Below are 26,257 nucleotides of genomic sequence, written 5' to 3' on the forward strand. Positions count from 1 at the left end.
AGAACTGACTCTTACTGTCATTACAGAAAGATCTTCTCAAGAAATTACTCTCAGTGGACCCCAAGAAACGACCTACCACATCTGAGATACTGAAGACTTTGAGGGAGTGGAATAATGTTACAGAAAAAAAGAAACGAAACACATGTTAGATACTTAAAAAAGTATCCTGCTTCTGATAATTCCATTTTCCTGTAACTTTCTAAATTCTGCTTGGGAATATTGATGGTATTTATCTTCTATTTTCATTTTTCTCTTAATTTTTTTTTGCCACATTTGAAGAAAGGTTTACATTTTTTCTTACTTCAGAAACATTCTTACGTTTGACTTTCCCATGGATCATCTTATTATGAAAATACCAAAAGAATCCCTCAAATTTTCTTTTTAATACCAATCAGTGAATCAATTAATTAATGAATATTTATTAAATGCCTAATGTTTCTAGACAAAAATAGTATCAGATCTATCTCTGTCTTAAATAGCTAACAATCTAGTAGGAGACTATGGTGATCCATGAAAAAATAAGCAAAAAAGATAAGTAATCGCTTATAATCGCTTCTGAAAGCAATTTGGTATCATCTAGCAAACTTAAATGTGTACATCCTTTCCTGAGAAGCTATCAGTTCCATTGCTACATACACACCGACAAGAATGTTCATAGAAACCCTGTTCATAATAGCCAGAAGAATAGGAGACAGTGCTAATGTGCACCAGAAGAAAGGATGCACAAGCTGTGTTATATTCACACACTAGAATACTGTATGTGTAGCGTGAAAATGAAGGGATTTCAGCTGAACACACTAACATGACAAATCTCTCAGGAACATGTGTTAAGGAAACAAAGCAGACTGCAGAGAATATACACGGAATGATTCCATTAACATAAAGTTAAAAGAACAGGCTAAGTGGAATAGGTGTGAAACGAGTGTGTTTAGGTATCCAAACGAATGTGGTAAACAAAACAGGGAAGGAAGGGAGTGAGAACAATTATTAGATTCTGACAGTGATTTTCTCTGAGGAGGGACAGGAGAGATTTCAGAGTTAACAGTTAATTTTTTTTTTCTTACACTGCATGTTGAGTCCACTAGTGTTTACCGCATAATTATTTTACTTCTCTTAAATACATTTTGTACATGTTCTAACAGACACTTTAAAGAGATGATAATTGTGCTGTAAGACAATAGCTGAGCACAGAAAACAGTCAGTCTGGAGGGGTGAGATCACATACCGAGGAACCCTAGCAAGCTTAGAAGTGACGTTCCAGTGAGACTTCCAAGTCTGTGAAGGATTGAGACGAATAGAGAGCAGACCACGTGAGGAGCCTGGACAAAGGGCCTGGGATGCATCCTGGAAAAGACAGATTTGAGAAATTGGGTGTACTAGTTTGGTTCTGTGAATTGCTGTTGGAACGTGCTTAGTTGCTCTGTTGTGTCCATCTCTTTGTGACCCCATGGACTGTAGCCTGCCAGGCTCCTCTGTCTATGGAATCTTCTAGGCCAGAATGTTGGAGTGGGTTGCCATTTCCTCACTCAGAGGATCATCCTTACCCAGGGATTGCACCTGCGTTTCCTATATCTCCTGCCTTGGCAGGCAGACTATTTACCTCATAGCCACCTGGGCCAGAACATAATTAAGGCGGCATCTTGGAAGAACTTGAGGGTTACTTTAAGCTTTGTTGTAACCAGCTGCCTTCCCAGGTGGCGCAGTGGGAAAGAATCCGCCTTCCAAGGCAGGAGAAGCAGGAGAGGTGGGTGCGATCCCTGGGTGGGGAAGATCCCCTGGAGTGACGAAATGGCAACCCGCTCCAGTATTCTTGCCTGGAAAATTACACGGACAGAGGAGCCTGGTGGGCTACAGTCCATGGGGTCCCACAGAGTCAGGAGTGGCTGAGCACACAGCAGCAACCAACTATCATTCTAAAATCATCGTGTAATTTTATAATTTTTAAAATGAGCCAAGTTTAAGCTTAACAGAAAAATCATAGTAATAGAAAATACTTCTGTCAAGATTTATAGCAATTTCTAAAAACTGTAATTGAAAGCAATTAATACGGTCTTCAGCTCCCAGTGCAGTATTTGATTAAGGCAAGGTTCATCAATGGATGCTAAAACTATTGGTTGAAAAGGTATTAGGAAACAGGAGCCACAAAAGGATGTAAATATAGTGCCACAGATGATATTACAAAGGGGAAAATGTATCTTTAAAATGAAAAGATCTTGTCACCACAATAATCAAGTAATTAAAGGTTCAGCATCACCAAAAGTGGAAGCACTTAACAACACACCCCTCCTGAAGTGATGTAAGAATTATACACTGTCAGCTGTTTAGTTTTCTTGCCCACAGTATTTAACTGGAAATTAATCATGAGGAAATGACTAGGCAAATCCTGAATGAAGTCACTGATAAGGTAATTAACTTGGGTTTCTCAAAAAGTCAGGACGATGAAAAAAAACAAGAAAGTAGAGGAACTCTTCTAAATACAGAGAGACTAGAGATACCATGACCAAATGCAATGCTTGACTCTTGATTGTATCCTGGTATATACATACAAAAAAAAAAGGAAAAACCCAGGAAATAGTATAAAAGACATTTTTGAGATAATTGAGAACATTTGAATATAGACTGCATATTAAATGAATTTATAGAATAATTGTTAATTTTCTTAGGTGTGATAATAATATTGATAATGATAATGATATTGTCATACCAGAAGATGTCTTACATTTTCTTAGGCAGTGCATACGGAAATATCTAGGGGTGAAGTGGCTTGATATTTGCAACTTACAAATGTTCAGCAAAAATCAAGGTGAACATAAATATGGTTATGTATGTCTACACTTAGTCGTTCAGTAATGTCCAACTCTTTGTGACCCTTTGGGCTGTAGCCAGCCAGGCTCCTCCATCCATGGCATTCTCCAAGGCAAGAATACTGGAGTGGGTTGCCATTTCCTCCTCCAGGGGAGGAGTACTTTTACTCTATAACATTACCCTGCGTTTCGTTTCTTTCCTCTTGACTTTTATTTGAGGAAGGAACTAGTTCATAAATCCTATAGAACTTCCTTCATTTAGGATTTGGCTGATGGTATCCCCATGGTGTTTAGTTAGATCTAAAAAATTGATTTGATTATGGTCTGAAAATTTTTTCCAAGAATACTCCCTAGATGATGCTGTAGTGTGTGTGTGTGTATGGAGAGGAGTCACCCTTATTTCTATGTGAAAATCAACATACAATGTATTTCTTATACATTGTGTTAGGGAATGAGGCTGTATGTTTTGCATCACTCCAGGAGGAGCATGATGTCTGACTGTTCCACTTTTGGTGATTTTAAGTTTGATGGGTGGTTTGTGGTGGTGCCTGGGTTGGGAAGATCCCCTGGAGAAGGGAAAGGCTACCCACTCCAGTATTCTGGCTTGGAGAATCCCATGCAGTGTATCGTCCATGGGGTCGCAGAGAGTCAGACGCGACTGAGCGACTCACTTGTGGTGCTGTCATCCACTACCGTCAATTTTCCTTATCGGTCTTTCATCTAACAGTGTTAGCAGCCATTGATGACTATTGCCTGGATCCATTATTTCATTAGGGGTTGCAAAACTGATTTTCAGATTCTATCAAACCTTTTGCATTTATTATCTATGATTCTTCTTGAAAGAATTTTCTCTAAAGCTGAATGGGTTGTTGTTTAATCGCTAAGTCATGTCTGACTTCTTTGCGATCCCATAGACTGTATCCTGCCAGGCTCCTCTGTCTGTGGGATTTTCCAGGAAGGAATACTGGAGTGGGTTGCCATTTCCTTCTCCAGGGGCTCTTCCCAACCCTGGGATTGAACCCGTGTCTCCTGCATTGGCAGACAGGGAAGCCCAGAAACTGAATGGAAAAGATGGGATTAATAGTTATTAATTTTTAGAATGAGGTGGCACCTCAGCAACCTCCAAAGGTGACAAAGAGGTTTTTTGGCTTTTATTTTTCTTTTTTTTTAGGCAGGAATGTGATCCAATCTATACTTTGAAACTGTGTTTAGACTAGGTTGGAGCAGGCAAAGACTATGGAAAGGTCAGAAGTCCGAGAGGCTAAGCGGACCAGGACAATGGGAGGCGACAGAACCAAGAGGAGCTGGCATCTAATCGGATGTGAGGATTTAGGTAATCAGAGAATACCTCCAGGTTGCTCTGATGGTGAGCACCAGAAGTATGATGCTGTTACAGAAGGTCCAAGTCTCAATCAAATTAACCCCTTCAGTGAGCCACACACAACTGAGAGACATTTTGTCTCACACTGTTGTGTATTACAGTTTTTAGTTAGAATTTAAGCAATAGTGGAGCAATGGTTCAGGTATCACCATGGTGTGAGGTGCAGCACACTGAGGAGGTGAAATGCTGGATCTCGTTTGCAGATGTCGAGTTTGAGGTGCTGCCGAAATATTCAAGAGTGAATGTAGAGCAGATCTCGGAAATGCAGGGGAGGTACTTGAAGGATGAGCTGGAATCCTCACACAAACGAGATGTGGGTCTTATCTGGAAATAAGCCCTGGTGCTTAACTTTGAATCCAAGAGCTTGCTGAGGGAGAGTACATAAAGGAAAGGGCTCAGAAACAAAAGTATGCTGGACATCTCCATTTAGATATTTACTCTTTATATCTACATGTCAGTCCACTCCCTAGCATCTGTGATTTCACATCTGTGACCGTGAGCTACTCCAGTCCTGACATTTCCTCAGAATGGTCACAGATACAGGGACAACAGTTGACAGGTGTACAGAGGCCCCACTACTGGCTTATACTAAATGCAGGAGAACCCAGGTCTCCCGCATTACAGGTGGATTCTTTACCATCTGAGCCACCAGGGAAGCCCATTACTGGCTTATAGGACTAAAGTCCATGTAATGGGTAAAACTCTTGAGGCAAATCAGATATCTCAAATATGTGTGGCTCTTCAGGGGTCAATATGATTGAGACCTGTATTAGTTTCCTAGAGCTGCTGTAACCAAAGGACCACAAAACAGGTGGCTGAAAACAACACCTATTTATTTTCTTACAGTTCGGGAGGCCAGAGTTTCACTGGGCTCAAGTCAAAGTGTTGGCAGGGCTGTGGGCTCCTGTTTTGCATCCCGTGTTCAGCATTACCTGATTAAGTTCCAGCCACACAGGTCTGCTCAGGGTCACCTAAATAGGCTTTTGTGCTCAATGGCTCTTAGCTATGGTTTCTACCTAAAATTCCCTTCAATCTTTTCCTTTTTTTTTTGTAAAATAACAGCTGTATTGAGACATAATTTTGCATACTGTAAAATTCACCCCATTTAAAGTATACAGTTCAGTGGTGGTTAGTATATTCAGAGTTGTGCAGCCATCACTACAATCAATTTCAAAACACTTTCGTCTCCCCAGAAAGAAACCCTGTACTAGTTAGCAGGCTTTCCTCCTCTTCCCCGAATTCTCTGCAACCACTCACCCACTTTCAATCTCCATAGACTTGCCTGCTTGGGACATTTCATTAAAGTGGAATCATACAACACAATCATACAACATGTGATCACTTTCACTTACTATGTTTTCAAGTGTCGTCTATGATATAGCTTGGGTGGAAACTCCTTTCCCTTCTGTTGCCAAATAATATTCAGCTACATGGATACATTACATTTAATTCACCTACTCATCAGCTGGTGGACATTTGGGTTTCTGTTTTCTGGCTATTATGAATACTGCTATGAATATTCATGTGCAAGTTTTATGTGAACATGTTTCCATTTCTCCTGGGCATATACCTAGGAGTAGAAACATGGGTCTTACCGTAACTCCTTCCTAGTGGCTTTGGATATGCAAATGATGGTCAGAGCCCAAATTCAGTGTTGCTACCATAGTGTTTTCCCAGCTCCCATACAGAATGAAGCTTCTCCCTAGTACTGCTAGTGCTTAGTACTTCAATATGGTACTTATCAGTTTGCCTTGGCACTCAGTTATTCCTGTGTGGGTGTCCCCCTCCTTGTAAATTTCTGGAAAGGAGGGACAGTTGATTTACCTTAAGGAAGCAAGTGTATTACTCTGCATAAAGCAGGAACTCTCTAAGTGCTTTTTAATTAGTAGGGAATAAAAGTGCCAAGAATTTTATATGCCTGATCCTATAAAATGTGTCTGATATGAAATAATGTTCATTGTAAAATTTCAACAATTAAATGTTGGTAAATAACACTTGAAGGTGGGTAGGTCAACCTTTGGTATATTAAAATCTCTTTATTTTGAATTTTAGAAGCTCTGGTATTTTGAGTTTATAATGAGGAAATTCAAACATTTTAGAAATTCTAGCTAGGACTTTGAAAATAAACATAGTATTAACATAATATGGTCAAAAGTAAATGACAACCTGACCTGTTAAAATTTATGTTTCAAATGTCACATATGTTCTAAAGCAAGTTTAAAAATTCTTTTCAGTATTTTGCACCCTTTGGTTTTCATTATCATCTGGTTATGAACTTGTAAAAGGTGTTTATGAATAAAAGTAAGCTTTTACTCATACTGAAAATCTGTAGTTTTCATTGGTGGTGGTAAGAATAGAGGGATGTCTCCCACTCTCCAAGGCAGGCTGAGTGCTGGCCTCTGGCCTGGAAATGCAGACCACCACTCTGGTGGACTCATGGGTTCCATCAAGGTTATTCCTATTCTTATGTTAATGAATATATTCACGAACATATTTAAAATACTCTGGGCCACTGGGCAGGTATCCCCATAATATAAGGAGAAAAAGAAGCCAGTTCCTAACTCCATTCTGCCTGAAAGAATCCACATGGCTTTGGGTCTGACAGAATGAATGTCAGTATGATGGCTGAAATGACAGGCAAGCATGTGACTGTAACTGCAAGAAGATATACTCATGTTTTATCTGTTAATACAATGTTACTATGAAAAAGGTAAATATCAAAACAGTATTGTCCAACTATATGTCCAATATTTTACATATGTATTTATACTCATAAAAATAATAATTCAGTTTCTAGATGAAGAACTGAGGCCCAGACATTGACTAGGTTTTCAAACTCTACTGCATGTTGGTATCAAGGATAGTGGTGCTCAGGCCAGAGTGATCAATTATATAGATTCTCTCGAAGTATGATAATCTTTGTATTATCATTTTTTTAAAGCTCTCCAAGTTAAACTTGAGGACAAGTGAATTAGGTCATATTAGGTCAGAGGTTAATACAACTCATACTATTGATAACTTGGGTAAGTGTAGGTTAGCTTCTGCTATGTTCTCAAGTATGCTGTTTATAAGAAGAGGCTGATCTCTTGCTCACTGCTTCAGAAAGGTGAGCTATAAAACTGTACAGGTAAGGTCACAACTTGATTCAAAGAACAGCTGTGCTCTGGTTTAACCTAGAGCACTAGTTCTTATCCATGGGTGATAAGCAGACTCAGAACTTTAAAATAAATAGATATCTAGAAACTATCCTAGATTAGCTGAATCAAGTCACTAAGGGTAGTACCTGAGCTTGGGAACTTTAAAAAAGGTTCATGATTTTGATGCCCAAACTTACATGGAGCTCTCTAGGAATGTGCCACATGGTGTGTCTCTAGCTGTATTTGGTTAAGTTATAGGGAAGCAGAATTCAGCTTAAGACAGAAAAAAAACTTTAAAATGACTTAGTGCTACCCAGCTCTTTAAAGGCAGTGAGCTCTCTGCGGTTGGACAAATCAAGGTAGAAGTAGGATTACCACCTGCTGGGAATGTTGACAAACGATAAGGAATTTGGATCACCTGATGTTTCAGGTTACTCCCAACTATTGTTTCTTTAGCCAAAATTTGCAATGGATACACACGCTGCCATGAAAACTCATGATTGTGTGAAATATAATTACTTTGTCTCTAAAACTCATTAGATTTAAGTACTACTACTGGAACCTTGCCTCTGACATTACTCTCATTGAGGGGAATACTTTTCACCTCCTCCTCAAGCTTGCATGCAGGGAAGGGAACCTCTTCTTGCTCCTTGGAAGACAGAATTGTGGGAAGCAGTTCTGCGAGCCTGTATTCGTCCCTTCTCAACAGAGCTGAATCTCTCCTGATGAGCGGTTTTGGGAAAATGAACTGAGGATGCGTGCCTCTCCTCTGCCCCGAGGGTTGGCTCTCTTGCCTTGACAGCTGACATGGGCTCTATCCTTCCTCTGAGGCAAGGTCTGCAGCCCTCTCTAAGCAGGGAGATCTCACAGGGAGTGTGGCTGGAGAACAAGTCAAGTAGCTCTTCATTCTGTTAGTAATAAAACTGATATTTTGATCTCAAACTCTCACGTCTTATTTCTCAATTTGTTCCAAAGTGAAGAAGGGAATAAGAGAGCTGGTGTCCTTAAACCCCATAAACGTTAAGACAGAGTCATGAACTGTAACTGCTGGTTTCTATAATTCTTATGCTCTGCCATGGCTTTCCATTATATGTTGAAGTTAGTAAACAATTATAAAGTACAAAGTACTTCTAATGCACAAAAAGAACAAAACATATGAAGTCCCCTTTCTTTACTGGCATCAAAAATGTGGGAATTCTAACAGCCCAACTATCTGTCTTTAGGAAACAAGAACATTTGCCAAGCTTCCACTTTGTTGAGAATAATCTTAGTCATGATCTGCAGAAGTTGGTCCTGGACAATTTGAAGACAGGTCTTCTTTATCTGTAATTCATGTGAGGAAAAGAAACAATTAATACAAATTGCACAGTAAACTATTTTAGAAAATGGTTTCAGCATAACATGTATTTTGTAGTTGTGTCTGCTTCCTTACTCTGCTAAACAAACCAGGAAAAGATACAACAATAACCCCAAATTCTTCACTCTCAAGTACACAGTCCTTAGGTTCAAGTTAAACCTGGCTTGGGCAAATGCTAGAAAAGAGCACTTGTGTCTTTAAGACATCTGACATGTTTTAACCATTTCTTTCCTTACAATGAAAAAAAAATGGAGTGGATTTCAACATCCTGATTTTTATGGTTCACAGACAATATTCTACCTAAGCACAAAAAAATTAGTTCTGAAAATTTACTGTATCTTTCTGGTAGCTGAACAATTGTGGAAAAATAAAGCATGAAAAAATGTATTCTTTCTTGTGAAATAGAAGACTGAAAAATTCCCTTCTGCACATTCAGTGTCTGAAAAGTTAAAAGCACCTTTAATTAACCCTCAGTTCTTTCTCTACCCCCTATTTCTTTAAAGCATTCATCCAACATTGCCCTTTGAATGGAATAAAAAATTTCCATTGTCTATGGAAATATGACTTCCATAAAAAAAAAAAAATCAAAGCCGAAATCAAAGCGCATTTGTATCCAATAGTTTTCAAAAGTATAAAGTATCTTCTTACCTTCATAGGCTGTTCCACACCAAATACAATACAGATGTTCTTCTCTTAAATAACTAGTCAATATTTGTAATTTTTCCAGTACCTAGGATACAAGCACATTAATGGTTTACACCGAACAGAATTTTTGTTTTTAGGTCTCTTAGATTATGCTGAATTACCCCAAGGCCATAAATCTTCTGAAACACTCTCAGTCAGTTAGGAGAGGTGTCAAGGGCAGAATATATTAGAACATGTCCCAGTTTACTAGCTGCCCTATTTCACTTCTGTCAGACACAACACAGACCACTTGTTAACATTTCAACAATAGATTGTGGCTGGCTCTATTAGAATCAGCATCCTTTAAAGACCCGTCCTATTAATAGTTTCAAAGAATCTGGGTGAAACTCTCACTCTGCCACTAGAGTTCTCATCAATGGTTTCCCAGTTAGGCGGAACATATATTTTTCCAATTGTAAATGTTTCCAACACACTCTTTTATACAAGTAACCATGGAAATGTGTATTCTTTTCTTGAAAACTCTCTACTTACTTTGAATTGTGTTTTTTGACTTTGTTTTGTTTGTGGCTGAGCTGGGGGGAGGAGGTGCTCAGAATTACTTAAAGAGGTTCAATAGGAAACAAGGTAGAAATCAACATAATTTACAATGGCAGCTTATACATCATCCAAACTGAGGTGAGAGGGGTAAACTGAAGCTAAAAGGGCCATTTACATGAAGTTTTGATTTAGGGTTAATAAAATAAACCTATAATGTAGTAGCTCTCAACTAGGAGTGATTTTTTTTCCCTCAGGTGAAAATTTAGCAATGTCTGGAGACATAAGAAAGCCTTTCTCAGTGATCAAAGCAAAGAAATAGAGAAAAACAATAGAAGGGAAAGACTAGAGATCTCTTCAAGAAAATTAGAGATATCAAGGGAACATTTCACGCAAAGGTGGGCACAATAAAGGACAGAAACGGTATGGACCTAACAGAAGCAGAAGATATTAAGAAGAGGGGGCAAGAATACACAGAACTATACAAAAAAGATCTTTGTGACCCAGACAACCACAATGGCGTGATCACTCACCTAGAGCCAGACAGCCTGGAATGTGAAGTCAAGTGGGCCTTAGAAAGCATCACTACAAACAAAGCCAGTGGAGGTGATAGAATTCCAGTTGAGCTTTTTCAAATCCTAAAAGATGATTCTGTAAAAGTGCTGCACTCCATATGCCAGCAAATTTGGAAAACTTGGCAGTGGCCACAGGATTGGAAAATGTCAGTTTTCATTCCAATCCCAAAGAAAGGCAATACCAAAGAATATTCAAACTACTGCACAATTACACTCATCTCACATGCTAGCAAAGTAATGCTCAAAATTCTCCAAGCCAGGCTTCAACAGTACATGAACCATGAAGTTCCAGATGTTCAAGCCAGATTTAGAAAAGGCAGAGGAACCAGAGATCAAATTGCCAACATCCACTGGATCACTGAAAAAGGAAGAGAGTTCCAGAAAAACATCTATTTCTGCTTTACTGACTATGCCAAAGCCTTTGACGGTGTGGATCACAACAAACTGCAGGAAATTCTTCGAGACGGGAATACCAGACCACCTGAGCTGCCTCCTGAGAAATATTTATTCAGGTCAAGAAGCAACAGTTAGAACTGGACATGGAACGATACACTGGTTCCAAATCGGGAAAGGAGTATGTCAAGGCTGTATACTGTCACACTGCTTATTTAACTTATATGCAGAGTATATAATAAGAAAGGCTGGACTGGAAGAAGCACAAGCTGGAATCAAGATTGCTGGGAGAAATATCAATAACCTCAGATATGCAGATGACACCACCCTTATAGCAGAAAGCGAAGAAAAACTAAACAGCCTCTCGATGAAAGTGAAAGAGGAGAGTGGAAAAGCTGGCTTAAACCTCAACATTCAGAAAATTAAGATCATGGCATCTGGTCCCATCACTTCATGGCAAATAGATGGGGAAACAATGGAAACAGTGAGACTTTATTTTGAGGGGCTCCAAAATCACTGCAGATGGTTACTGCAGCCATGAAATTAAAAGACGCTTGCTCCTTGGAAGAAAAGCTATGACCAAACTAGACAGCATATTAAAAAGCAGAGACATTACTTTTCCAACTAAGGTCCGTCTAGTCAAAGCCATGGTTTTTCCAGTAGTCGTGTATGAATGTGAGAGTCAGACTATAAAGAAAGCTGAGCACCGAAGAATTGGTGCTTTTGAAATGCAGTGTTGGAGAAGACTCTTGAGAGTCCCTTCGACTGCAAGGAGATCCAACCAGTCCATCCTAAAGGAAATCAGTCCTGAATATTCATTGGAAGGACGGATGCTGAAGTTGAAACTCCAATACTCTTGCCACCTGATGCGAAGAACTGACTCACTGGAAAAGACCCTGATTCTGGGAAAGATTGAGTGCAGGAGGTGAAGGGGACAATGGAGGATGAGATGGCTGGATGGTATCACCAACTCTATGGACATGAGTTTGAGTAAACTCTGAGAATTAGTGATGGACAGGGAAGGCTGGTGTATTGCAGTCCATGGGGTCGCAAAGAGTTGGACATGACTGAGCAACTGAACTGAGCTGGAGACATTTTTGGTTGTCACAAGAGGGATGTGCAGTGGATGGTGGATGGAGGCCATAGATGCGATGAAATAACTTAAAATGTACAGAACAGCCCCACAACAAACAATTACCCAGTTGAAAATGTTAATTCTGCCAAGGCTGAGACACCTAGCTTAAGGAACTGGTGCTAAAACATACATTTAATGTGGCTGATTCATGTTGGTGTCTGGCAGAGGCTAATACAATATTGTAAAGCAATTATCCTCCCCCATTCCAAAAAAAACCAAACAAACCATACACTTAAATCTTCACTCTTATATTCATCTTCATCTTGTTCTTCCTCTGTCTCTTCTTCAGTTTCTTCTTCAGGCCTCAACCAGTACCAGGCCTCCCTGGGAACTTGAATATTCTGAAAATGGAGAATTATTCCCAATTAAACAAAGCTAAACATAAAGATTATCACAAGTTTGTTCATGTCAACATGAATTCACTCTTTCAACTAAATATTTACTGCTTTAAGTTCCACACCATGGAACAGTGAATGTGAGTTCAGTTGCTCAGATGCGTCTGACTCTGACCCCAGGCTCTTCTGTCCGTGGAATTTTCCAGCTTAGAATACTAGTGTGGGTTGCCATTTCCTTCTCCAGGAGATCTTCCTGACCCAGGCATCAAACCTGAGTCTCCTGTGTCTCCTGCATTGAGGATTCTTTACCACTGAGCCACCTGGGAAACCCTGTACTATGGAACTATAGGAATGCAAAGCCCAGTTAGAATACTGCCTCCCAACTGCTGACAATCTAGTAGGGAAAAGAAGCTACGGGGATAAGTGGCTGAACGGGTATAAAATGATACACATAGCTAAGAAGTCTTAAGTATCAAGACATATATTCAAAATAACATGTTATGGAAATACTGAAAAGTAAGAGATTGCTTCCAGCGATCTATTTATATAAGCGAAATTTTAGAAACAATTTTTGAGACTTTAAATGAAGTCACTTTATTTTGCTGGTAGGTGAACCATCAAAATAAAAAAATTAAAGAAGAATCAAATCAAAAATTGAATTTTGAGGACTACTGAAATCTGAAATAGCATTCTACATGATTTTACTAGTTACAGACATGGAAGTTACTGAATATGGACTGAAAATAGGCTATTCTGATTGGCCAAACATTCAAATGAACAGAATTTCCACATGTAATAGTCTGAGTAATCAATATTCAAATAAATGGAGAACAGTTAAGTGAAAAATGGTATTTAATGCTTAAAGATCATTCAGAATATGTTCCTACAGTGAACAAGTCATTATTGTGCATACCAGTTATCACAGATCAATAGTGCATCTGAAAGTTTTAACAGGCAGATACACTAAGCTTGGAGTTCTCTCTCTCTCTTTAAAAATAAATGTATGGGACATTCCTGATGGTCCAGTGGTTAAGATTCAATACTTCTAATGCAGAGGGTACACTTCCAATGCAGAGGGCACAAGTTTGACCCCTGGTCACACATGCTGTGTGGTGAGGCCAAAAAAACATACACGGTAAATCATACTGGGGGCCAAAATACTTTACCAAACGGAAAGCAGGTAAAAGGATTACCTTCTGAGTATCCAATTGTTGACAGGCTCTCTGACTTCTTCTAAGATCTCCTTCTAGCTTCATTTCATCTTGCTTATTTTTAAGTCGAATTCTAATTCAAAGAAAGAAATAGTACACTAGAGGTCTGTGCTCTCGTAATCCATGTTAAATGCCCAAATACCAGGAAACATACCATAATAAAGGAACAATGAAACTAAAGACAGCTCAGTTACCGAAACTGTTCTGCTGCTTTTTCTTCAGCTTGGCTTTTCATGTGAATCTTTCTTCTGTAGCTTTCCAATTTTTCCTCTGCTTTCCGTTTTAATAATGTCTCATGACCAATGCCACTTTTCCCTGCTCAAACAGGAAACACTGATGAGAAACTTACTGACTTTGTATGTCAAAATGCGACAACTTAAATTTTTTTTTTTCTGGCCATGCGTTGCAGCTGGCAGGATCTCAGTTTCCCACCCAGGAATTTAACCCAGGTCCTTGGCAGTGAAAGCATGGAGTCCTAACCACTGGACTGCCAGGGAATTACCTAAATACTTACAAATTAAATGCAGTTCTAACTGCAGTACAATCACTCAAAATCATCTGATAAGAAGGGCAGGAGAAAACACTGGAGTTTTTTTTTAATCCAAATTCACAATTTAATTTTCACAAAGATTATCATTCTGATCTAAAAAGATGTCAATACTATACACATTTTTTTTTCAAATTGGGAAATACATATCAACAGTCATGCTTTTATAGAAATATGATGAACAAATAAAAAATATATATTTTTCTCTTTAATTTGTCCAATTATTAACAGAAACATTTAGTGGATAAATCAGGATACTTTTAGGACATTCAACAGATAAAAATAGCTTTGTATTTTTGATGGTCACAACAATTTTCCCGTTACTTTTATGATTTAAATTTTATTTTATACTCATTAAAACTTACTTTTAGTTTAAAAGGTCTAGGAGTTTAAGAAACATTTTACATGATAAGAACTGTAATAGTACCACCATAAAAAAACCATTTATTGAACAGTATATGCGCTATATTTAAGTATAAGTTGTTATTACCAGCAAACAGCCGCAACAGTAATTACACACCTGTTTTGACACTGAGAGGAATTGGTTCAACAATACCATCTCCTAAAAAAAAAAAGAGAACAAAACACCAATTACTTTAGAAATTCTTCCTCAAACTACTGGTAGATGTAGTATGCAACTTTACAATGTTCTATACATATCCCTTCCAGTTTCAGGGATACTCAAAATTGGAACTGAACATCAATACTCAACATCAACTACTTCCCTCGGCCTTTAAATACTAAGTCCTCAATAAAGCTGATGGACAGCCTCCAAGGCCACCTAAATGAAGGAATTTTCACTGATATATATATAAGAGGGTGGCAGCCTTAAGAGAGAGCAAAGCCTTGCTAGGGACGTCAAAGCAATGGCAATAATGGAGAGAAGAGAAAAACAGCTTACAGAAGACACTATGTATATGACCTCTATCTCTTAATAAGCAATCTCATTCCTAAAACAGAGGTGAGAACTGAGCTTCTCCAGCTGAGGGGTCATCCAGGCAGCTGCCACACGTACAGAGCAAGCAGGCCACAGTCCTGCCATCATCTCTAGTGTTGCTCCCCTGTGCCACTGAACTTTGCTTTAAGATATTTTTGATGTGGGTCATTTTCTAAAGTCTTTGTTTTGGTGTTTTTGCCACTCGGCATGTGGGATCTCAGTTTTCTGAACAGGGATCGAACCTGCCCCCTCTGCATTGGAACTACTGGACCACTAGGGAAGCCCCCCTTTCTGTTTTAAAGAAACACTGATTTACTTGTTTGGCTGTGCTAGGTCTTAGTTGCAGCATGCAGCGATCCAGTTCCCTGACTGGGGACGGGGGTGCATTGGGAGCAGGGAGTTAGCCACTGAACCACCAGAGAATGCCTGGGACCACTGCACTTCTTAACCCTTCCCCTGTCATCCTTCTTAGCTGCTGCCTCCGTGGCAAGCCTCATCCATCCCACTCCTTCAGGGCCAAGCTGGGCTGCTAAGCAGCTCTGGATGGCTTATGTCTGAAGTGGCTATGGGAAGATGGAAGTGCTCCATAAGCTTGCCAGCATACAAGAGACCAGGAAGCTTAAGTTGTTTCAGTTTCTGTGTAGACAGACAGTGAGGAAAGAGTCATCACTGGTCCCCATCAATAAGTTACCATTTGGTGGTTAAGGACAGCTGTTCATTTCTGGCTCGGACTCACCGCTCTTGCCGAGGGCCTGACCACTTTTATACCCCATCTTCTGAAGCAGAGCAAACCCTTTGTTTTCGCAGCCGAGTGCTTTCTTCAACCCTGTGTCACGTCTCTCTTGTTCTTCTTCTTTTACACTCTTCTGTCTGTTTTTCAGATTCGCTTCCTGTCGCTTTTCTTCTTTTCGGCGGGCTTCCCGGATTTGCCTCAGCACTGGCAAGCCTGGTCTGATATCGTCTCTGAAGAATGAGGGAAAAGGTTATTCTAGACTAGTACATGGAAGTTTCTCATAACTTTGCCACTTACTCACTTGAAACTACTTAATATTTCAGTGCTACCTTTAGGAGCATCGCTGTTATCACCACTATTAGAATGTAACCAATGTCCTGTGAGAATGGCTGTTTTGGTAAAAACGATGAAGGCTGGTATTAGATAGTAAGAAACAAACTGTAGAGTTGAAAAAATAAAAAATAGACTAATTTTTCTAGGAGGTTGGTAATAATAAAAGGCTACTCTCAAAAGTAGAAACAAGACGTGAAAAGATGAAATAAAGGAAAATAGTTAAATGTCCTTGGTAGTGTGGAAGAAAAAGAAGCAAAATGCTTAGCATTAGAAGTATCTTTGTATCACAGACATGTAGGAAATGTTCTCATAAAGCAGTGAGACGAAATTTCCAACCTCACCTTTAGAATCAATCACATTGCTTAAAAATCTCCAATTCCTTAATGTCTTACACATATTGTTATATGGGGTGTGCACATTTACTTACTGGACATTAATGAAGGAATCAGACATATAGTCCTCGTCTTCTGCCATGTTCAACTTCATATGGCGAAAGTATCTACAAAGCAAACAGGATGAACAACTTTTTTTTAAGATGCAGATTCAAGGTTTTATTTCAAACCCCAGCATGACCACTTACTAGATGTGAGCAATCTTGAAAACATTACTGTACCTTCTTCTACCATCAATTTTAAAAATTTATTTTTAATTGAAGGATAACTGCCTTATAATGTTGTGCTGGTTTCTGCCATACGACAACATGAATCAGCCATGAGTATACACATGCCCCCTCCTTCTTGAACCTCCCTCCCAACCCCACCCCGTCCTGCCCTCACTCCATGCCTCCAGGTTGTCAGAGGGGACTGTGTTAAGCTCCCTGTGTTAGACAGCAGCTTCCTACTAGCTACCTATTTCACATATGGTGTGCGTGCATGAATGCTAAGTCACTTCAGTTGTGTCAGACACTTTGTGAACCTATGGATGGCAGCCTGCCAGGCTCCTCTGTCCATGCGATTCTCCAGGCAAGAACACTGGAGTGGGTTGCCATGCCCTCCTCCAGGGAATCTTCTCGACCCAGGGATAGAACCTGCATCTCTTACATTCCCTGCATTGGCAGGTGGGTTCTTTGCCACTAGCACTACCTGGGAAATCCTTTACATATGGTAACAACTACTAATTTTCAGTTTACCAAAATGGAAATAAACTTGCATGCATCCTCAGCTGTGACCTTTCTCTAGAACCCTACTCCATATTCAAGGGCTCTTTTGACATCCTTCTGGGTTGAGCCCTCAAACTCAACAATCCAAACAACTCATTCTCTCCCCCACGTTGATTGCCTTTATCTCTGTATTTGCAAATTAACGCTGCCACCATCTCCCCCTTCCTGACCTCTTATAAACCTCTGTCCACTCTTCTTCCACATTATCCCTCATGGGCATTTTTTTTTTTTACAGTTGTGACCACTACTTTAGTTCAGGCATTTCTTTCTCACCTGAATGTCACAACTGCTTCCTAATTGGTCTTGTTGCCTTTGGCCTCTCCTCTTCCAATCCACAGAGGTCCTCTATGACCTCTCCAAAGTGTTTTTTTTTTTTTTAAATATAAGTCAGGGCATGTTACTTGCTGGTTTCAAATCCTTCAGCAAATTTTCCCCTGTGGGCAGTGGAGGAACCATCACTTTCACATGGTAGCAGAGAGATCCCCCGTAATCTGACCTGACTCTTTCTCAGGATTCATTACTCATGCCACATGGTCTCCTTGTCCTCTGAACACACTGCAGACAGTTCATTCCTCCTAGGCCTAGGCTACCCGCCTTTACAAAGGCCTGTCTTGACCACTCCAGGCCTCTCCACAGTACTTCATGTTCAAGCAGTTCATTGCTAACTAGATATAGTTAACACTTCACTTATATGGAAACACTTTTGAGGACTGTTTTAGCCAAAATAGTTAAAATCATGTAATAACTAGCCCTTAAAGGGATAAAATAATTATCTAGAAAAGTGTACTTCAAACTTTCCTGTGTATATGAACTGCCCTGGGATTTTCTTGGGGCTTCCTGGTAGCTCAGCAGTAAAGAGTCTGCCTGCAACACAGGGGACGCAGGGAGACGTGGGTTCAATCCCTGGGTCAGAAAGATCCCCTGAAGAAGAGCATGGCAACTCACTCCGGTATTCTTGCTTGGAAAATCCCCATGGAGAGAAGAGCCTGGTAGGCTACAGTCAGTCCACAGGGTCGCAAAGAGTCGCAAGGAGTCAACTGAAGCGACTTTTAGCATGCAGCATGTTTCTCAAAATGCAGAGTCTGATTCTGAGCTCGAGTCCGAGGCTCTGCATTTCTAACAGCCTCCCGGGTGCTGTCAATGCTTCTGGTGCAGTTGCTGGATGCAAGATGGAGTCACTTGCTGCAGTCCCCACATGCTGTTTCAGCCTGTTCATCATCCCTCCTTTTGGAACTCAGCCCTCTGCCTTCCTTGTGGTTCTACTGGAGGGTGGCAATTAGTACTTCCTGTGGCATAAGGTGGCCAGTTATAGTACCCTATCCTAGTAAGAGGGGAGGGGATGGCCTAAACAGGGCAAATAAGCATCTCTTTCCCTGTTGTTGTTATTCAGTTGCTCAGTTGTGTCCGACTCTTTGAGATCCCATGGACTGCAGCACACCAGGCTTCCCTGTCCTTCACCATCTCCCGGAGTTGGCTTAAACTCATGTCCATTGAGTTGGTGATGCCATCCAATCATTTCATCCTGTCTCCCAATGAGTCGGCTCTGCGCATCAGGTGGCTACAGTATTGGAGCTTCAGCTTCAGCATCATTCCTTCTAATGAATATTTAGGGTTGATTTCCTTTAGGATTGACCGGTTTGATCTACTTGCAGTCCAAGGAATCCTCAAGGGTCTTCTTCAGCATAGCAGTTCGAAAGCATCAATTCTTCAGCGCTCAGCCTTCTTCATGATCCCACTCTCACATGACTACTGGAAAAACCATAGCTTTGACTAGACAGATCTTAGTTGGAAAAGTAATGTCTCTGCTTTTTAATATGCTGTCTAGTTTGGTCATACCTTTTCTTCCAAGGAGCAAGTGTCTTTTAATTTCATGGATGCAGTCACCATCTGCAGTCATTTTGGTGCCCCCCCAAATAATCTCTCACTGTTTCCATTGTTTCCCCATCTATTTGCCATGAAGTGATGGGACCAGATGCCATGATCTTAGTTTTCTGAATGTTGAGTTTTAAGCCAACTTTTTCATTCTCTTCTTTCACTTTCATCAAGAGGCTCTTAAGTTTTTCTTTGCTTTCTGCCATAGGGTGGTGTCATCTGCATTCAGTTCAGTTGCCAGTCAAGTCCGACTCTTTGCGACCCCATGGACTGCAGCACACCAGGCCTCCCTGTCCATCACCAGCTCCTGGAGTTTACTTAAACTCATGCCCATTGAGTCGGTGATGCCATCCAACCATCTCATCCTCTGTCGTCCCCTTCTCCTCCTGCCTTCAATCTTTCCAAGCATTAGAGTCTTTTCAAATGAGTCAGCTGTTTGCATCAGGTGACCAATCTGTGTACCTGAGGTTATTAATACTTCTCCTGGAAATCTTGATTCCAGCTTGTGCTTCATCTAGTCCAACATTTCGCATCATGTACTCTGCTTATAAGCTAAATAAGCAGGGTGACAATATACAACCTTGACATACTCCTTTCCCAATTTGGAACCAGTGTGTTGTTCCATGTCTAGTTCTAACTGTTGCTTCTTGACCTGTATACACATTTCTCAGGAGGCAGGTCAGATGGTCTGGTATTCCCATCTCTTTAAGAATTTTCCACAGTTTGTTGTGACCCACACAGTCAAAGGCTTTGGTGTAGTGAATGAAACACCTACTTAATATATCAAACATTTTCATTCTATTTAATTACCATTAACGACTTCCTTGGTGGTCTAGCGGTTAAGCCTCTGTGCTCCCAACGCAGGGGTATGGGTTAAATCCTTGTCAAGGAACTAGATCCCCCATGCTACAACTAAGTAGTGCAGCCCTACAAATAAATAGATAAAAATAAAAAGAAATATTAATTACCATTAACAGCTCTGTAAGATAGGTACAATTGTACTGTGCGTAGTCACTCAGTCATATCTGACTCTCTGTGACGCCATGAACTGTAGCCTGCCAGGTACAGTTAGTCCTGCTTTAATTAAGACTCAGTATAGGTAAATAGTTTGCTTAATACCACACATACACACACAAATCATGTCTCAGAGCTGTTTCTACTGCAAATAGGATTAGATTATTTTTAAGGGACCTATTTAGCTCTAAAGGTCTATGCAGACAAGAATAGGGGTTACAGGTCATTTAAGCCCCCTTTTTATGGGTACAATATGTTTCCCAGCATCATCTATTCCCATGAAGCATAAGGATAAACTTCACAAGGTGATAATCCAGACAGAATGACAGTGGCTAGACAGCAATGGATTTCCCTGGTGGCTCAGATGGTAAAGCGTCTGCCTACAATGCGGGAGACCCGGGTTTGATGGAAGACAGCAATGGGAGTGATGAGAAACCATTGGATTCTGGGTATATTCTGAAGATAGGGATAATGGGATTGGAGGCGGCATGTGAAAGATTGATGCCAACGGTGAGCCTAAGGCTTTTGGTTTGAATATCTGGAAGAATGGAGTTACCAGTTCTTGGAAATGGTCAGACTGCAGCATCAGGTTTTGTTTTTGTTTGTTTTCTGGCAGAGAGCAGGGGGGAGGTGTCAACAAGAGTGCTGCTTCACCCCTGTGTTCATAGCAGCTCTTCACAATAGCCAAGACACGGAAATAACCTAAATGTCCACTGACAGATGAATGGATAAAGAACAAAACAGTGCCATTTGCAGCAACATGGATGCAACGAGAAATAATCATACTAAGTGAAGCAAGTCAGAAGGAGAAAGACAAATCCCATATGATACATGCTGCTGCTAAGTCACTTCAGTCGTATCCGACTCTGTGCGACCCCAGAGACAGCAGCCCACCAGTCTCCCCCATCCCTGGGATTCTCCAGGCAAGAACACTGGAGTGGGTTGCCATTTCCTTCTCCCATATGATATATGTGGAACCTAAAATATGACACAAATGAACCTATTTATTTATGAAATAGAGACAGAATCATGGACATACAGAAAATATACTGGTGGTTGCCAAAGGGAGGAGGTAGGAGGACGGATGGATTGGTAGCTTGGGAGTAGTAGATTCAAAGAGAATATATAAACAACAACACCTTACTGTATAGCACAGGGAATTACAGTCAATATTTTGTGATAAGCCATAATGGAAAAGAATATGGAAATATATATGTATGTATAAATGAGCCATTTTGCTGTAAGCAGTGGCTGTACATTGCAATACACAACATTGTAATTCAAACATACTCTTAAAAAAAAGTGATGCTTCGAATGTACTGAGAGTCTAATTACACATCCAAGTGAAGAGATGGACTAAGCAGCTGAATGCACAGCAGAAAGATGACAAGAAACGCCTCAGTCCCAAACGCTCCCTGCAAGGACCGCCGATCCCTTCCCTCCTGGCGCCCCTCCTAGCTGCAATCGTCCCACAAACTTGATCACTCGTGGGTGGGAACATAGGAGATGGTGTGATGACTAGTTACAGCCAGTGTACAGGTCACCACTGTTTATCATTCGACAGGCGCCCACAGCCCCTTACCTGGAAGCTCTACTCGCCCCAGGCCAGCTCTAGAGAGCGCTTGCAGCGCAGACACACACCAACCTAAGGACCTCCGGGCCTCGGCTCGCTCTTGAGTTTCCGAAAACAGGATCAATTGGAAACCTGCGGCAGGAGGGGCTTGGCGGGCGCGGTTAAGTGCGCTTGCGCAGGATCAGCCTTCCGCGCACGCGCTCTCCCTGCGCTTCCTGCCGGCTGGAGTGTGGGAGGCGGGGCATCCGGGTCCCTCGGCGGCTGCTTCAGGCCCTGGAGCTCTGCTGAGGCGCCCCTGCCAGAAACAGGAGGTGAGGCCGCCGAGTCTGCAGCTAGAGCCTGCGCGTTGACACATCCCCTTCCCCAGAGTCCCCGCCACCACGTTGTCAGAGGGCTGGGGACGGAATCCCAGTTCGTAATGAACACTTTCACTTTTCAGCCGCCGACTCCTGGGGTTCACAGCCAGGGTGACCGGCGCCCAGGCTGCGGCGCCTCCTGCATTTTCCCCAGGCCCGGCGCAGCGCTTCGGTTCTCATAATAGTCGGGTTTACCCGGACCAGCTGCGCGCGCGGCCTCTGCCAGCTGCGTTCCTGCCCGCCTCCCCCCACCCCCAGCCCCGGCGTTGCAGCTGAAGCTTCGGCCGCGGGTATCTGGCCTCCCGCCGCCACCTCATCCCCCCAAGGAAGACTCTCAGAGGCTTCCAGGGTGGCATCTTTCTGCTGGGACGCCTTGAAGTCCTCCTGGGGCAGGTGCAGCAGGGGGAGGGTGCTGTGCATCGAGCAGAAGTAGAGAAAAAAGGAGGGTGGGTTGTCATGCTCGGCTGATGTTTGATATTGGCGTTTCGGTTTTCCGTGTATGAAATGGGTAAAGGACATCTGTTTTTCTTCTGGAACCATGCCTTTTTTGCACTGATTATTTTAATTTTCCTTTGACCCCATTATCCATTCTTCCTCAACAAGCATGACTTTCATTTGTTTTTATTTGCACCCTTATCCTTTAAAATCAGTTTCTCAGGCTTTGCCTCAAAGAAGTTACCTACCTGTCCTCCAAGTGAGATGAGAAATAAAGCCTTGTATTTCTTTTCTTAGTGATTATATTCATGAAGCTTACGTGAACAGGTCCTTACAAGAATTTTAAAATTGTTTATTTAAGGTGTGAATCTAAAACTTCAGTCATGGAGTTAGCCCACAGTTTATTGCTCAATGAAGAAGCTTTGGCTCAAATCACTGAAGCAAAGAGACCAGTTTTTATCTTTGAATGGTTGCGATTTCTTGATAAAGTCTTGGTTGCTGCCAACAAGGTATGGTATTGCTTTTTATCTAGTTAATGTGTAAAGAATATTATGTGTACACGATTTGTAAGAAAGCACATTATGTTTTGGAGGTTGTGGGTCACTTGAAAATATTACACTGTAGTAAAAATTTCTTGTCTGTCCTTTTTCTATCCTGTGGCAAAAACTGAAACCTCATTTAAATCCAGCTTATTGCTTGGATAGAGGCTTCATATTTCTTCCTGGACATCTAAATTTGAGTGGAGAAAAAGAAGATTATGTGACTGCTATCGCCTTAAATTCATTATCTCCAACTTCAAGGGGTCCCTTAGTGCTGTGTAGCAGTTTCAGTATCTTCACTTGTCTCTCTGAAGAGTTAGCCTTTTTTTTTTTCTTTCCTTCACAGTCTTTTCATCCAAATTACTTTTCAATATTTGTTTGAAAATTAGATGCTGTGTTTAAAATTAGGAAATCAAACATCTGATGATCTTTTACCATCTGCTCAAATATAAGAGGGAAGGGGATATATGTATACCTGTAGCTGATTCATGCTGAGGTTTGACAGAAAACAAAATTCTGTAAAGCAATTATCCTTCAATTAAAAAATAAATAAATTAAAAAAAAGTTTAAGAGGGAGTAGTAAAGTTTGCTGGGTAGAATGACGTTTGTTAACTGTGCTTTGTCATACTGGTCCAGTTCTTTGAGGAACTCTTTATAGGTTTCTCTTGGCTAGTCATTCCCCACAAGAGCCTTTTTTTACTTTAAAGTGTCTTAAGGTATATGACTAGCTGCCTAGATTCCAGGATTTGGCGGAGAAGGCTGGGGACTCCAACATTCAGTATGGTAACTTTTACTTAGTCCCCCTGTTGTCAGTGTAGTTTTCCCAGCCCACAATTGTGCCCGAGCTTGCGAAGTCCAGAATGAAGGAGAGAGTCTTAAATAGACTCCTAATCATTCCCTTCACTTCTAGGTGCAACTTCACTCTCTCCTCCATGAGAACTTTGATGCCTCAAAACAAAAGCCACAACATACCTGAGCTTTTAGGGGGTTCCGTGTTGGACGTTGGGTATCTTCTAGCTTTCCCGATTGAGTATAGCTCATTCTTTGTTTTCTTTGCCTTTGTGTCCTTGTGCTTTTTAGTTACTTATTTCTTTGATTGCCCTGGAGTATACTTTAGTTTCTGTAGAGACAGAATTAACACATGGATTCATTACAGTTTGTAACTAAAAGTTCCTGTTTTCTCTTAAACTCACTCCATCTGGGTAGGTGTTGCCTCCATTTCACTGAAACAGATCTTCTTTTACCCAAACCAGTGGTCAGTATTCTGTCTTAATGGCCCCATCAGCAGCTTTTCACCTAGCTGATCCTCAGTCTGGAAATACTTAAAACATTTTTTATTTTGTTGTGAAATTGAAAAATAAAAGGAGTATGTAAAAAGTTATCCAAATTGTGAAGCATAATAATATGAACATCTGTGCTCCCTTCACTCACATTAAAAAATAAATTGTTGACAATACTGTTGATGCACCGTTGGTGTGAATCTTTTCCTATTTGTGGTTCCTAAGACACTGCTTTTAGTTCTCGTCCAGCTTCACTAGTTACTTCTCTTTTGCTGGCTGTTTCTCAGTCCTGGGCACAGTTTGTTTTTTTTTAATACATCTTACTTATTCCTTCAGTGACACCATCTAATGTCATGACTTCTACTACCATCTGCATAGCAACAATTCCCAGATATCTAACTACCTGCTCCACTTCTACCTCTTGGATATCTAAATGGCATCTCAAAGTTAAAACCGCATTCTTGATTTAACCCTCCAGACTTGTCCTCTCCCCAGTACTTTCTATCAGGAAGTGAGCATTTTTTCGTTCTGGTTGCTCAAATCATAAACTTTACAGTCATTCTTCACTTCCCTCTTTTTCTCAAACTTCACATCGTGTTTCTCAGCAATTCATATTGGGTCTATCCCCTACGTATGTCCAGAATTCAATTATTTTTCATTATTTCCATTGCTACCACCCTCATTTCTCATCGAATTTTTGCCACGACTTTTTAAGTGCTCACCACGCCTCTAACCATGTACGTTTGTAGAGTAGCCTCGGCTCAGTAGTCAGAACGAGCCTGTTAGAACATTTAATCATGTCCCTCTTCTGCTTCAAACTCTCAGAATAAAATAGAGTTCTTACAGTGGTGTCTGAGGCACTGCATGACCAGGTCCCTTCTACCATTCTGACTTCATCCCCTGCTGCTTCCTCTGTCTTATTCTGTTCCAGCCACACTGACTTCTCTATCCTCAAGCATGCTGAGCAAGGCCTTTGCATTTGTTACCTGCCAGGAATGTTCTTCTCCCAGATATCTGTATAACTCACATCTTGATTTCTCTTCAGCTTGCCTTTTTCTTATTCATCTCTATAAAATAGTAAGAACTTAGACTGTTCATGTTTATTTGTAAACACTCTTTCTCCCCACTAGAATGTAAACTTCTTGACTGCAGAGGCTTTGTCTATTGTGGTCACTCTTGCTCCCCAGTGCCTAGAATAGTGCTTGGCATGTACGTGCACAATAAATATTCCTTTAATGAATGGATGAATTCTCAGCATTGATTATGAGTAAATTTGAATATTTTTTCTGTTGCCTAGGGCTCTTCAGAGTTTCTTTTGGTTTCCTTTACTGAGCTATATAGCTCTGTGACTTTGCTTTTACGGGGGACCCTAGCTGAGTTCTAAGACATTAATTTGTCCATACACTCAATATTTTATATCCTTGGATTGTTTTATTTTTTAATAAGCCAGTGTGGAAACTTTTTGGATATAGAGTAGTCACTTTTACTGATAGCTGACTTTGTGGAATTGGAGAAGAATGAAGGAGAATATTTAATCTCCTTTAAATTTAAACAGAACAACCTTTTGGACTAAAAGATAAAATTATGTATAAGAAAAAAACTGATGTTCTTTTTTTTTTTTTTTTTTAACAGACTGATGTAAAGGAAAAACAGAAAAAACTTGTTGAACAATTAACTGGATTAATAAGTAGTTCACCTGGACCACCTACACGAAAATTGTTAGCTAAAAACCTTGCAGCCCTTTACAGCATTGGGGATACTTTCACTGTTTTTCAAACACTTGATAAATGTAATGACATTATCAGAAATAAAGATGACACTGCAGCCTACTTACCAACAAAATTGTAAGTACTTACTTTGAAATTAACCCTTGAAACTTGTTTTTTTTTTTTAGAGTGATTTATCTCAATAAGGGAATGGCAACCCACTCCAGTATTGTTGCTTGGAGAATTCTATTGACAGAGGAACCTGG

The 26,257-nt window shown here is 40.6% G+C and overlaps 3 protein-coding genes across 14 annotated transcripts in view; 2 read left to right on the forward strand and 1 right to left on the reverse strand.

Moving 5' to 3' along the window:
• Positions 1-6,510, forward strand: part of EIF2AK2 (eukaryotic translation initiation factor 2 alpha kinase 2) — a 38,301-nt gene extending 31,791 nt beyond the window's left edge. For all 6 annotated transcript variants that reach the window (XM_004007300.6, XM_012173547.5, XM_060412263.1 and 3 more), the window contains one exon: positions 27-6,510. In XM_004007300.6, the coding sequence (XP_004007349.1) occupies positions 27-149 (123 nt within the window). In that variant the 3' untranslated portion in view covers positions 150-6,510. The remainder of the gene's footprint in view (positions 1-26) is intronic.
• On the reverse strand, positions 6,202-21,838 carry GPATCH11 (G-patch domain containing 11). Of its 2 annotated transcripts, XM_012173551.5 has the most exons (10): positions 21,685-21,838; positions 19,899-20,015; positions 16,485-16,556; positions 15,728-15,954; positions 14,575-14,616; positions 13,702-13,822; positions 13,490-13,580; positions 12,192-12,302; positions 9,328-9,409; positions 6,202-8,645 (listed from the first exon to the last, which is right to left on the reverse strand). In XM_012173551.5, the coding sequence occupies exons 3-10, from the start codon at positions 16,541-16,543 to the stop codon at positions 8,590-8,592; spliced, it is 789 nt and encodes a 262-aa protein (XP_012028941.2). In that variant the 5' UTR covers positions 16,544-16,556; positions 19,899-20,015; positions 21,685-21,838; the 3' UTR covers positions 6,202-8,589. The 2 variants fall into 2 exon arrangements, with proteins under 2 accessions (XP_012028941.2, XP_004006071.2); XM_004006022.6 differs by lacking the exon at positions 19,899-20,015.
• Positions 21,839-21,922: 84 nt separating this feature from the next.
• HEATR5B (HEAT repeat containing 5B) overlaps positions 21,923-26,257 on the forward strand; it is a 99,634-nt gene continuing 95,299 nt past the window's right edge. For 2 of the 6 annotated variants that reach the window (XM_042246275.1, XM_060412259.1), the window contains exons 1-3: positions 21,923-22,477; positions 22,828-22,975; positions 25,918-26,129. In XM_042246275.1, the coding sequence (XP_042102209.1) occupies positions 22,850-22,975; positions 25,918-26,129 (338 nt within the window). In that variant the 5' untranslated portion in view covers positions 21,923-22,477; positions 22,828-22,849. The remainder of the gene's footprint in view (positions 22,478-22,827; positions 22,976-25,917; positions 26,130-26,257) is intronic. The other 4 variants (XM_042246276.1, XM_060412260.1, XM_027966929.2 and 1 more) reach the window with 2 other exon arrangements.

The sequence above is a fragment of the Ovis aries genome, chromosome 3, assembly GCF_016772045.2.
Source record: "Ovis aries strain OAR_USU_Benz2616 breed Rambouillet chromosome 3, ARS-UI_Ramb_v3.0, whole genome shotgun sequence".
NCBI classification, from domain to species: Eukaryota; Metazoa; Chordata; class Mammalia; order Artiodactyla; family Bovidae; genus Ovis; species Ovis aries.